Source organism: Phyllosticta capitalensis, assembly GCF_038381095.1.
Source record: "Phyllosticta capitalensis strain CBS 128856 chromosome Unknown BKA78scaffold_9, whole genome shotgun sequence".
Classification (NCBI taxonomy): domain Eukaryota; kingdom Fungi; phylum Ascomycota; class Dothideomycetes; order Botryosphaeriales; family Phyllostictaceae; genus Phyllosticta; species Phyllosticta capitalensis.
This window is the reverse complement of record NW_027117447.1, coordinates 706,054-718,233: the sequence shown is the minus strand read 5'-3', so window position 1 is coordinate 718,233 and position 12,180 is coordinate 706,054. Positions and strand designations below refer to the sequence as shown.

Below are 12,180 nucleotides of genomic sequence, written 5' to 3'. Positions count from 1 at the left end.
CAAGCGACGAACCAGCACCAAGTCCCGAGACTACCAGGAAGGTGGTAGAGGGACGTCGTGGCGCCACGCGAGAATGACGTCAGAGCATATCTCCTCGGATCGAGGCGAGACGGGGAGGACAGAACACAAGAAACCAAATTTCCAGAACACCATCTCAGCCAAGCATCTCAAATACCGACGACGAGGGTTGGCTGTTGATGGCATAAGCGCCAACTTGCCCAAATGCTCGTTCACTTCCTTCTGGCCAAACGACAATCCACAAAGCGCACCCACTATCCACAAGCTGGAAGGATGGCGAATGGCGAATGGCGAATGGCGAATGGCATTCCCCCTTTCTCCATTCCATGACGTCGCAATATGCATCCCCGGATTTTGTCGACCTGGCGTCCGGCGACGCTCGTACGCCCACCCGGCTGAGAAGGCTGCTGGCTGGCCGAATGGGAAACCATTATGTCATGATTGGGAAAGAGTGAGGTGCACATGTTGCTGATGTCGATGGCTGAACTCGTGTGCGGCCAACCAAGGAGTCGTCAAAAGCGCTTCTTTTCCCTTTGGTTCGTTTTCAACGACACTGGTTTCTGCTTCCAAGTTTCCAGCGATTTTGCGATACCCAGTCTCAATTTCCCACAATCTCGCCGCCCACATCACAAACATGGCACTCTCGCAAGCCGCCTTCAAAGCTGAGCAGCTCCTCGGCCACGACACCAACAGCATCACGGCGCAAGACGTGACAAACCCGGCCAACGACGCCGCCTGGGCGGCCTCCGACAGCTCGATGAAGGCGCTGGCGTGGATGGGCAAGAACAAGGTGCAGGTGGTCGAGGTGCCGCGGCCCAAACTGCTCGAGGACCGCGACGTGATTCTCAAGGTCACCGGCAGCACCGTGTGCGGGTCGGATCGGCACCTGCTGCACGGCACGGTGGTTGAGCTGCAGAAGGGGGATATTCTGGGCCACGAATTTTGCGGGGTCGTCGATGAGATGGGCAAGGGGGTGAAGGGGTTAAAGAAGGGGGATCGTGTTGTTGCCAGCTTTCAGATTGCGTGTGGGGATGTATGCGCCCTCTTTTCTTCTATCGTCTTCTGGGATTGAGGAGATGTGCTAATGGTGTTCGTTTGGCAGTGTTACTACTGCAAAAACAAACTCTCGTCGCAGTGCGAACGGACAAACTCCAACACAATCGAAAACGCCATGTACGGCGGCCGCACCGCCGGCATGTTCGGCTACTCGTCCGTCTCCCATTGCTTTCCGACAAACCCGACCATCAACTGACCATCCCAGGCATTTTACAGGAGGTTTTGCTGGAGGACAGGCCGAATACGTGCGCGTGCCGTGCGGCGACACCAACCTGCTCAGGCTACCCGACGACGTGCCCGACGAAAAGGGTCTCTATCTTTCCGACGTCCTCGCCACCAGCTGGAACGCGGTAGTCGACACGGGCGTCAACGAAGGCGACGTCGTCGCCATCTGGGGCGCCGGTCCCATCGGCGTCATGGCGCTCGACTTTGCCTTCCTGCAGGGCGCCAAGCGAGTCATCATCATCGACGGGGTTTCGTGGCGGCTGGACTTCGTCAAGGAGCGGTATCCGCGCGCCGAGACGCTGGACTTCACCAAGCTTGGGAAGGGCGAGAGCGTGACGAGGAAACTGAAGGAAATGGTTGATGGGAGGGGCCCCGATGTTGCGATTGAATGTGCGGCGGGCGAGTATGCCAAAGGCTGGGCACACTACTTCGAGATGCTGCTGGGCGCGGAGACGGACACGAGCGAGCTAGTCAACGAGATGATTACGAGCGTGCGCAATTTTGGCCGCTGTGGCATCACCGGCGTCTACGTCGGCTACGTGAGTTCCCCTGCCTCGCCTTTCCGTCTCCGTATTCCTCTCTCCATCACTGACACATCAACCTCCCAGACCAACCATTTCAACATCGGCTCCCTGATGGAACGCGGCATCCGGCTCATCGGCAACGGCCAAGCACCCGTCCACCTGTATTGGGAGAAGCTGCTGGCCATGATCCAGGAGGGCAAAATCGAACCCCTGAAGATGGTCACGCATCGCGTCGATTTGGCCGATATCGACAAGGTGTACGCCCTCTTTGACGCGCAGGATGACGGCATGCAGAAGGTGTTTGTGCAGACGCGGTTTTCGGCTCCGCCGTGCGAGGGCAGTCCGTCACTGCAGCGGTTGTGATTTAAGGAGATGAAATCATGCCAGGTGAGAGACGGCGCAGGTGCTGAAAATTAATGTTTGAATGATGGCAATGATGATAACAACGACGACAAGAAATGACTTGAGAAGTAGCACGTGTGGAAAATACATGTAAAAGTCATGTGCTTGAGTGCTTCCTGTATGCGAACTGATCGACTAGGTGATTTGAAACTCGCCGTGTATGCCAGGCAGCTTCAGCACCAGACTGCATTCCACTCAAGACATGTTAAGTGCTGGTTTTAGCTCCTCAGGGGCAGTCCGAGCTAACGATACCTGGAGTTTTCACAAACATCTATCTCACATGTGTATGATAGCAGGGACGCCACCCCTCAAGACGAGGTCAAGCCGACAAAATCTCCGGTTTTTGAGTAGCTTTCCACGTTGAATGCTTCACCACTGAATGGGAAGTCGGGCGCTCCTTCCTTTCTCCTGTGCGTCTGGCTGCTGTCGGAGAACTACAAACGGTCCCTCAGTCCACCCAATCATACTGTTCGATTTACGAAATCTGCCTATTCCGTCAAATCACAGAGTCCAATCTACAAGATTCGGCAATATCGAGCCTCGGCCGGCACCTACCGAGCTATTCAAATACCGACCGAACTATCCTCGTACCCTCATCGTACCTTGCACAATCTAAACAACCGTTGAGATGGCGCAGCGGAACTACGCGCCGCGTCTCGGTCGTCGCGATACGCGCATCGGCATCCCTGCCCGCCAGCGGCGTCTCCGTCTGGGCGCACGGCCGGGCAGGCCCGCCGCGGAAGTGACGTCAGCGGCGGACGTGGGGCGAGACGGACGGCATAACGTCAGTCCAAAGTCTATCACTGCAAACAATACTGCCTATCCTTTGTCTGCACAGCCTCAGTCGCTTGACCGAGTTTCACGGCTGGCTCACTGGCTGTCGGCATGTTGTGCGGATGGCGGCACGCGTGCAGCGTCGCTCCGCCGTTGCCCTGCAACATCGACGCGCGTTGGCGCGCTTCTGGTTCCTCGCATCTGCGCTGCGGCGGTGGTTGAGGGCTTGCTGCTGACCTGACGTTAGGTACGCGCCAAAGTCTATCTTCAAGGGTCCCTGATTGTAAGCCTGGGATTCGGCGTGCGCAGGTACGCAAGAGCTCTCATCAGTAAAAGTAGGTCCGGCGGCCGCGGCTCGTCGCGTTCCTGAAAGAAGCCCATCTCCCCTGATGGACATTTCGAACCGCCTTTTCCCCCTTGACGCCCCAGATGACGAGACCCTCCGATCGACATCATTGCTGAGTAGGTAGCGCTCTGCAGTCGTGGCCGTTCTGTCACCTTTCTCTTGTTCGCTTCTATTGTTTCCTCTAATCCTGTTGGCGTGCACAACTTTTCGAGCAAGCGGCTTCCTGTTCCCCCGTTGTCTCACGATCGTTTCTGAAGCCGTACTGCTTGCCTGCCTGGTCTTGACGACACCGGTCGTATTTTCTGGATTCCCGTACTGCCTGTTTGCGTACTGGACGGACTGCTGCTGCAGTATATCCCGCGTCGTAGAGGAGTACCTTGCCGACTCGAACCATCCCCGTCTCCACCTCCATCTCCCTTCATCAACATCAAAATCTCGTTCGCAATCTCCCAACTACCACAACGCCAATGTCATTCCACGCCAGCATCTCCGGCCAACCAGACGACGACGATGCCTTTCCTCCACCTTTTTCGTCGAGTAGACCACCGCCCCGTCGGCAGAGCTCAAAGTTTCCGGGGAGCGGCAGGGTTCCGCACGCGAAGAAGCCAAAGTCTAGACCGCCAAAGTCGCTGGGTGACCGCTTGCGTGTCTATCAGAGCCATTTGCCCAATTATTCGGGGCCGTATGGGGTGAGTTTGCTAGAGGGCTCCTTTCGTGTTTTGGTTTTGTGGTTTGGGGCTTGAGAGCAAGGGTTGTTGTGACGCAGTGGCTAAGAAAGGGTCGATGTCGAAGAGAGCGCGGGTTGGGAGTCTTCAAGCCCCTAAGACACCTGGGACTAGATTCCTCCTAGTCCTCGACGTAGGGTCGCAGGGAGCAGTTAAGGCTGTTTGCGGGTGCCACGACTATCACCTCCAGGCCTCAGTCCACGAGAGAATCTTCGGCTCACAACCACCTCCCAGGTCGGCATCATGGACCTCGAGCTCCCCGTCCGCCAACCGCGGCCCATCTCGCACCTCACGCGGCACTCGAAACGTCTCCTCCGCCTGCGCACCGTCGCCATGACGCTGTACTACCCCTGCGAAGTGGCTCCTTCATCCACATCCTCCTCCTCCTCCACTTCCGACAACAAATCTCCTCCCTCTTCACACCATCATCAACGGGGACACCACCCGCTCGCCCGCCGCCGCTCCGACCCGCCCGGCCCCGACCCCGCCGGCAACCCCGAATGGAGCAAGCTGACCTGGCTGCCGCGCCCCCGCGTCCGCATGGCAAAGGGGTACGGCCGCTTCGCCGGCGTCGGAGGCGCCGCTGTCCCCGTCTTTGGCGCCACGACGCTGTTCACCAAGGTGCCGGCGTTGCGGAATGCGCGGGTGGCGCGGCCGGGTGTGCCCAGAGATTCTGAGCAGCAGCAGCAGCAGCAGCGCCGCTGCCATTCATCTTCTGCTGCTACGGCAGACGATGAGCAAGGAATGCAGGAAGGAGAGCAAGAACAAGAGACGTCCAACAACAGCCGCCCCCAACAGTTCCCGCTTCTCGTCTTCAGCCACGGCCTCGGCGGCACGCGCACGTCGTACTCGAGCCTGTGCGGCGAGTTTGCCAGCCACGGCTTCGTCGTCGCCGCGCTCGAGCACCGCGACGGCAGTGCCCCGCGCTCCTACGTCAACCACCCGGACGTCGGCCCTGCCGAGGAGACCAGATGTTTCGGCCTTGGGCTTCAGCCGCGCGGCTACACGACGCGCCGGGCGTGGCGGCGCGCGGCCGAGGGCGAGGAGAGGCGTGCGAGTGCGAAGGTGGGGAGGTGGCGGTGGCCGATGAGGAGCATGGGGAAGCAGAGGAAGAAACAGGGGGAAAGCGGCGAAGAGGACAGAGACGAAAAAGAAGAAGAAACGTTCGCGCTAGACCCCGGCACCAGCCGCGCCGAACGCAGCAAGGGCTACGACCGCATCGACTACATCTTCCCCAAGCACAACCCCATCGACACGGCCCCCAATAACCGCAAAGGCGTCGACCGCGAACTCCGCGACGCGCAAATCGCGCTTCGCCTCGCCGAGATCGAGGAAGCGCACCACGTGCTGTGCCTCATTGCCTCGGGGCGGGGCGAAGAGGTCGCGGCCGCGAATCTGCGGCGCAAGGGGTACGTGGGCGCCAGCTCGCGCGGTTTGGATGGTGTCGATTGGGCGGCGTGGAGGGGGGCGTTTGATGCGACTGATGGGGTGACGGTGGCGGGGCATTCGTTTGGCGCGGCGACGACGGTCGAGGTGTTGAGGAGTGTGGGACGGTTTGGGTGGTGTAAGCAGGGGATCGTGTACGACATCTGGGGGGCGGCGGTTGCGCCCGTGGAGGAAGAGGGTGGAGAATATGGTGATGCGGAGAGGAACGCGTCGTTTGAAGCGGGCGATGAGGAGGAGAAGGAGAAGGACATGGAGATGGAGGAACGCGACAACGAGCGCTCGCACTCGCACCACCCCCTGACGCGCCCCCTGCAGCCCCCTGCTCAACCCACGCGGACGTCCCCCTGCCGCAACCACAACCACAAACAAAACCACAACCCCACCCTCTCACCCTCCGCGCGCCACGACCCCCTGCACCCCCACGCCCAACACCGCCCCCTCTCGTCCCCGCTCCTCGGCATCAACAGCGAAGCCTTCACGTACTGGCCGACCAACTTCGCCACCGCCTCGTCGCTCATCGCCGAAGCGCAGCGCCACGGCGCGCCCGCCTACCTGCTGACCCTGCGTGGCACCGTCCACATCAGCCAGACCGACTTCAGCATCCTGTACCCGCGCGTCTGCGCGTGGGCGCTCAAGGCCACGGCCGACCCGACGCGCGCCATGGACGTCAACGTCGGCGCGTCGCTGGCCTTTCTGGCGCGCGTGCTGCCGCGGCGGTTGAGCGCTGTTTTCGAGCCGGCGGGAGAGATGGAAGGCGTCCTCGATGCCCCGCTGTTGACGAGCGTGCCGAGCGAGCGGCGGCCCGGCGAACGGTGGGTCGCGGCGCGGTTGAGAGTGCCGAATGAGTTTCGCGAGCGCGTCGTGCCGCGGTTGGTGGGCAAAGTCAAGCGGGCGTTTGGGCGCGTGGCTGAGGAGGTAAAGGAGGAGGTGGAAGGGGGAACCAAGGAAAATGGGGACGGGACGGCGTGGGATGAGGTGTGGATGCACATGAAAAGCGACGAGGAGGAGGTGAGGGCGTGGAGGGAGCGGGCGCAGAGGGAGAGGGAGAGGCGCAGGGATACGATTCGCGTTGTTGGACGAGGAGAAGAGGAGCATGCGCATGCGAACGGTTCTTCGAGTAGTGAGGCGACACTCCAGGATGAGTTCGATGTTGCTTAGGTAGGTCGATTGCTGGACTTGCAGTTAGAGCGCCGAGACACTTGAGCTAGGAGAAGACGAAATGATGCACAATGTTCAGTCAAGCGACAAGAAAACGTCAGAGATACACGAGACTCGCAATCGTCTGCATTATATCTATCCACAGACTCTTGTCATGCACCATGTCTAGATACCTTGAGCCCCAGTCTATAGCAACAAGATACAAGTCATCCGACACTGTCGTCGAGAATAGCCAAGATCCGCGGTTCACCATTTTCGCTTCGATCGTACAGGCGAAAGATATGTGAGCAGTCCAGCGCGTAGCATATTTACAATCAGAAAGAGGGACAATTGTGTGCGTTGGGAATCACACGTCTCGACGGATTAAAGACGTCTTGGTGTTTGGTAAAAATACCAACAGCAAAAAGGCGCACAGAGGCAAAGATCAAGTTGGCCACATCAAAGCGGACCATGCCCGGAGAGCGCGGGGAAAGGGGACAGAAGCCGCAAAAGCTCCATGGACCGCTCCTGCAGCGTCCAGAATACTGTCGTGACAGTTTTGGGTCAATGCAGCCGTGTGCCTCGACTTTTCACATCGCTTACAGGCCGTTGGTTCTCGATTCGATTCCAGGGTACTCTCCATTTTTGGTTCAATAGACCAAGCCGAGCGGCAAGTCCCATCAGCGTCGTACAACGCAGCGTGACTTGCAGCGGTGCTGGCAGCGAGCTGAAAGGCCCCCGGTCCGAGGCTGAGGGCCGCGCATGAGTGACAGTGGCGATCAGTCAAACGAGTCGCTTGTTGGACTCGGGCCTGAAGACTTTTTGCTTCGTTTTGCGCTTCTTTCCGCTGCGAGATTCAGCTCGAATCTGAAGCGAGATGCTTTGTCGTCCTGGGGTTGTTTTCAGACCAGGCGTACGCGGTGCGTCCAAATACTGACCGGACGGCGTGCCTGGTTGACCGGCAACACGTGGCTGGCTGGCTCGCTCGCTTCCTTTCGCTTTGTCGCACGCTTGGTTGGCTGGCAGGTGAATTGGTTGCTTGCTTCCGTAGTCTGAACTGTTCTTGGTGGCGCCACCACCACCTGCCATCGGCGCGGTACCTCCATGGCGCCTAGCTCCCAGCCAGAAAACCAGCCTTTCCGCCTCTTCATCAACGTCCGAAAATTGTTGGCAAAGACTTGTGGCGCGGTGCGGTACCCCGCTCGCGCCGTCCCACACTTGGCCAATCGCTTTCGCAAAGCAGCCAGAATGACAACCACGTGGTTTGCGCGTATTACCAAGTCTACGCTGCACCCTCGGCCGTCATGGGTGGCGCTGGGATTCCGCTCTCTGGCTTTTGTCCGTAAATGATATAAAACGGCATGAACGAGTGCGTCTCGGGCGCCAAGTAAGCCTTGCGCACGTTGGCGAGAAAAACGGTAATCTCCTCCTTTGTCCATCCGAGTCCGCGGGTCAGCGGTCCCAGCGCAATGGCTTCGAGTCCCTCCATCAGCACGGCGCGCCAATAAAGACCAACCTCGCGAAGGTGGCGGTTCTTGGGCCAGGGACCGATGGGCGTGTAAAAGACTCGCTCGGTGACGTTGATGAAGCCCGCATCGCGCATGTGCTGGGCGATTTCAGGGGCGCAGCGAAAGGGGACTCCGACGTTGGCCAGGCCGTCAGTCACATGCGACCAGTATTCGACCATGGGGTTGTTGGGCTCGAGGGTCGAGTCGTGGCACATGGGCATGTGGTCGATTTCTTGGCTCTCGATCCAGGCGCCGGGTTTGAGGTGTCTGGGGATGTTGGAAACTGCTACAGAGGGTTGTGATTGGAGAGGGCTACGCACCTAAAGGCGCGCCTCATCAGCTGCGGCCAGTTGCGGAAGCCTTGGACCGTGTGCCGGGTGTGGACGTAGTCAAAGTGATTGCGCGGGTGCAGCCAGTCATCTTCGGCATCGTCGACCATGAATTTCTTTTCGAGGTCGGGAGTCAGCCGAGGAGGAAGTGGTCAGACGATTTATGCACTCACGCAGTTGGTTGGCACCCACTCGGTCTGGATGGGGCTGAGGTCGATGCCCAGGACGTTGGCATTGGGATACAGGTCGGCGACTGAACCGAAGAGGGGAGATGTGTAAGCTGTCGTGTAGCAGAGATAAGGTGCGGACGAATCTCACTCACAGTCGATGGCCCAGATGCCAGTGCCAGTGCCGACTGGATCCATGTCAGTATTCTTGCGCGTGGTTGATCAGGCGGCGCGCGACTCACGATCAATGGCGTTGAGGGGCTTTTCAGGGTCGAGCGGGGCAAAGTGCAGGGTGCCGTTGAAGAGCTTCAGGTACATTGCGTGTTTGAGATCCTCACGATCCTGCTCGCGGTCATCATTGGGGAAGGAGTATGACCCTTCGCGAAAACCGTGGTAGCGACGGCCATTTTCGTAGATAAAGTTGCGGGCTTCGGAAGCGAGCGAGGCTGAAGTTGCCGAAGCTGCATCGCTCTCGTAGCCGAGATCCTCTTCGGAGGTGTAGTCGTTTGCTTCGATGCCGTCCTCTGCTTGCTCAAAGGCGTCGGCCTGCTCTTGGGCGGTGATGGCCGAATCAGGCGGGGGGCCGTGGGAGGTCGAGCTGTCTCCGGGGCGGTCGCGTGGAGGTTCGGCGGTCGGACCTTGCTCCTGTTCGAGGAGGGAGTCGTGGAGAGAGGCTTTTGATTCGGAGGCCATTTGAGGGTGGAGATGGGACGAAGAGGTCGAGGGAGAAGCGGAAGCTGGTGGGGCGCACAGGCAAGGAAGAATTGGCAGAACGCCACGGGATGAGTAGGATACTTATCCTGAGGCGGTTGCTACCGTGGCGCCAGCTTTGTTGCTAGCTCACCACCAGCAGGTGAATATCCTTTCAACCTGGTAGAGTGCTAGCTAGTGCCCCGATGTTAGCTCTCCTGCTGTGCCGCTTTCCCCAGATCAGCTTGCCCTGCAAGTCACCCTGGTCATGCTGCTATCCAAATAAATCGTCAACCCCATCCGCCTCCAGCACAACCCTTGCAGAGCACCCGTCCCTTACCACTCCCTCGGACTCCTCACGCTGCAATGACCATCACTTCAAACGCCCGCTTGACTGACCTCTCGGTCATCATCGCCTCAGAAACGGCCAAGATTCAAGACTTTTTCGCCCAAAATGGCCTGCCCGACCTCTCCTTCGACCCTTCTGCTCCTCTAGATTTCCCAGTCTCGCCCGCCAACAGCGACATCCAGGCGTCCCGCCGCAAAGTCATCAATGCCACCCAGGAGCTGCACGATCTCATGGTTGGGCCGAGCCAGAGCATGAGGTGGCTTGGCTGGAGCGTACGTCGTGTTTCTCCTTTCTTTTTCATTGTGCGACGTCGACAATGGAACCGATACCGACTGACGAGCCCAGTACAACGACAACCTGAGTCTCAATGCCGTATACCGTTTCAACTTTGCCCAAGCCGTGCCCCTCGACCACCCCGTATCCTTTGACCATGTCTCCCAAGCCACCGGCGTCGACATTGTCAACGTCAAGCGCATCATGCGACACGCAATGACGAATCGCATCTTTTGCGAGCCGCGCGAGGGCTTCGTCGCTCATACCGCCGCCTCGCGCGTCCTGCTCGACGACCCCACCATGAAGGACTGGGTCGGCCTTTGTACCTCTGACTTTTTCCCCGCAGCTGCGCGCACCGTCGACGCCATGATCAAGTGGCCCGGCTCCCAGGAGCCAACGCAGTGTGGCTTCTCGTATGCCTGGGACATTGACGTGCCCATGTTTGTTGAAATCGGAAAGAATCCAGAGCGCGCAAAGCGCTTCGGCCGCGCCATGCAGAGCCTGACGGGCGGCGCAGGCTACGAGGTCGACTACCTCGTCAACGGCTATCCCTGGGATGCTCTCGGGGATGGTCTTGTCGTCGATGTCAGTTTTGACTTTTTCCGTCTGTGCTATAAAACTGACGGGTTCCAGGTTGGCGGGTCGCATGGCTTTGTGCCCGTCGCACTAAGCAAGCATTTTCCTCGACTGCGCTTCGTCGTGCAAGACTTGCCCAAGACTGTTGCTGGTGGTCCTGCCAACGTCCCTGCTGAGCTGCAAGACCGTATCCAATTCCAAGCCCACGACTTCTTCACCGAGCAGCCCGTCCACGATGCCGACGTCTTCTTCTTTCGCTGGATCTTCCACAACTGGTCTGACAAGTACAGCATCCAGATTCTCAAGAACCTCATCCCTGCACTCAAGCCCGGCGCCCGCATACTCATCAACGAAAACATGCTGCCGAAGCCGGGATCCGAAGATCCTTGGGACGAGAAGATCATCCGGTCAGTATTGGATGCCCCATCTTGCCGCGACTCGCGCTGACACCACCAGAACCATGGACGTGACCATGCTGCAGCTTCTCAATGCTCGTGAACGTGCCGAGGAGGACTATGCCCAACTGTTCCGCGCCGCCGACCCTGGCTTCAAGTTTTTGGGCTACAAGAGGCCTGCCGGTAGCCTGACGTGCATCATCGAAGCCGTCTGGCTCCCGCAGCTCAAAATTGACGGAAATGGCGTCACCAGCGAGCCTCGAGGCGAACAAGAAGCCGTTGCTCCCGGGGATGCCATGAGATCTGAGGCGGAAATGGACAAGGTCCGCGAGCTTAACAAGACGCCCGTCCTTGGCGTCGACACCCCGATGGAGATGCACTTTGCGCCCCTTTCGGCTGGCGCAAATGCGCTCGACGTAGTCATGGCCTCGACGCCCGCAGTCCAGACCCCTCTAGGCGCGAAGCATATCGAGGTCGTCGATATTGGAAACGATCCTCTTGACCCCGGCGAAGGGCCCAGTGGCTCAACCGCTTCCGGTCAACTGCAGCCGCCCAGCATCGACATTAACAACGGCAACGGCCCAGAACCACAAGGCGGCTCGTCGACCCTTGCAGACGACGCCATCGCTGGTGCATCGTCATCGCAGCTTAAATAGACGAGATCCACCGATGGCTCAAAGCTTGAGCGGGAGAGTGCCAAAGGCCGTGCCCCGCTTCCACGTTTTGACACCTCCTCAGGCTCGCACAGGACGTTACGACTTTTTCCATTTTGCGCATAGCTCGGCATCATCACTCGTTCTTTCCTTGGTCCGATTTCACTTCATACCCCAAGCCAGCGAATGGCAGCAAGCGTCAATAGAAGCGTCATGGCGGGAGTTTGCATTTGTACTTTACAACCACAGCATCAAATCTCTCTGACTGTCAGAGCATCACTGGAGTGCCGCAACCTCACTTGCACCACAACAGACTTGTCTCGTATTGCCATATCGTCGATGCCTTCTTTCCATCCTCTCCGCCGTACCTGGCGGCCGCTCTTTGCGCTCGCCGTCCCTCGTGTCCCCCGCTCTCGTTGCTCGCCCCGCTCGTCCACCCTGCATGTTCCCTGCTCACACTAACGCTCACGTGGCCCGCGCTACCAACACCACACATCAAGGTGAGGCTCTTGTCAAACAGTCCTGTTGTATGGCGGATCTCGTTCGGATCTCGCGAGGCGTGCTGTAAACCTTCCATTTTAGGGACG

The 12,180-nt window shown here is 58.9% G+C and overlaps 4 protein-coding genes across 4 annotated transcripts; 3 read left to right on the top strand and 1 right to left on the bottom strand.

Moving 5' to 3' along the window:
* The first annotated feature begins 744 nt into the window (after positions 1–744).
* BKA78DRAFT_321692 (chaperonin 10-like protein) lies at positions 745–2,268 on the top strand. Its single transcript, XM_066889050.1, has 4 exons — positions 745–1,051; positions 1,121–1,227; positions 1,280–1,838; positions 1,908–2,268. The coding sequence occupies exons 1-4, from the start codon at positions 776–778 to the stop codon at positions 2,184–2,186; spliced, it is 1,221 nt and encodes a 406-aa protein (XP_066741125.1). The 5' UTR covers positions 745–775; the 3' UTR covers positions 2,187–2,268.
* Positions 2,269–3,812: 1,544 nt separating this feature from the next.
* On the top strand, positions 3,813–6,674 carry BKA78DRAFT_255598 (the record flags this gene model as incomplete). Its single annotated transcript, XM_066885010.1, has 5 exons — positions 3,813–4,034; positions 4,305–4,715; positions 4,767–5,018; positions 5,178–5,728; positions 5,984–6,674. 5 exons carry the CDS (start codon positions 3,813–3,815, stop codon positions 6,672–6,674), a joined length of 2,127 nt encoding a protein of 708 aa, XP_066741124.1.
* Positions 6,675–7,935: 1,261 nt separating this feature from the next.
* On the bottom strand, positions 7,936–9,350 carry BKA78DRAFT_332933 (S-adenosyl-L-methionine-dependent methyltransferase; the record flags this gene model as incomplete). Its single annotated transcript, XM_066890028.1, has 6 exons — positions 7,936–8,428; positions 8,482–8,606; positions 8,664–8,743; positions 8,813–8,845; positions 8,900–9,145; positions 9,296–9,350. The coding sequence occupies 6 exons, from the start codon at positions 9,348–9,350 to the stop codon at positions 7,936–7,938; spliced, it is 1,032 nt and encodes a 343-aa protein (XP_066741123.1).
* Positions 9,351–9,713: 363 nt separating this feature from the next.
* BKA78DRAFT_255182 (S-adenosyl-L-methionine-dependent methyltransferase) lies at positions 9,714–11,596 on the top strand (the record flags this gene model as incomplete). Its single annotated transcript, XM_066884974.1, has 4 exons — positions 9,714–9,968; positions 10,042–10,554; positions 10,603–10,952; positions 11,002–11,596. The coding sequence occupies 4 exons, from the start codon at positions 9,714–9,716 to the stop codon at positions 11,594–11,596; spliced, it is 1,713 nt and encodes a 570-aa protein (XP_066741122.1).
* Positions 11,597–12,180: the final 584 nt, after the last annotated feature.

Bases quoted from the DNA above. Each gene is read 5' to 3' on its own strand.
- BKA78DRAFT_321692 (XM_066889050.1), top strand. From the start codon at position 776: ATGAAGGCGCTGGCGTGGATGGGCAAGAACAAGGTGCAGGTGGTCGAG. The intron at 1,052-1,120 runs GTATGCGCCCTC...TTCGTTTGGCAG, and splicing joins TTCAGATTGCGTGTGGGGAT to TGTTACTACTGCAAAAACAA. The intron at 1,839-1,907 runs GTGAGTTCCCCT...TCAACCTCCCAG, and splicing joins CCGGCGTCTACGTCGGCTAC to ACCAACCATTTCAACATCGG.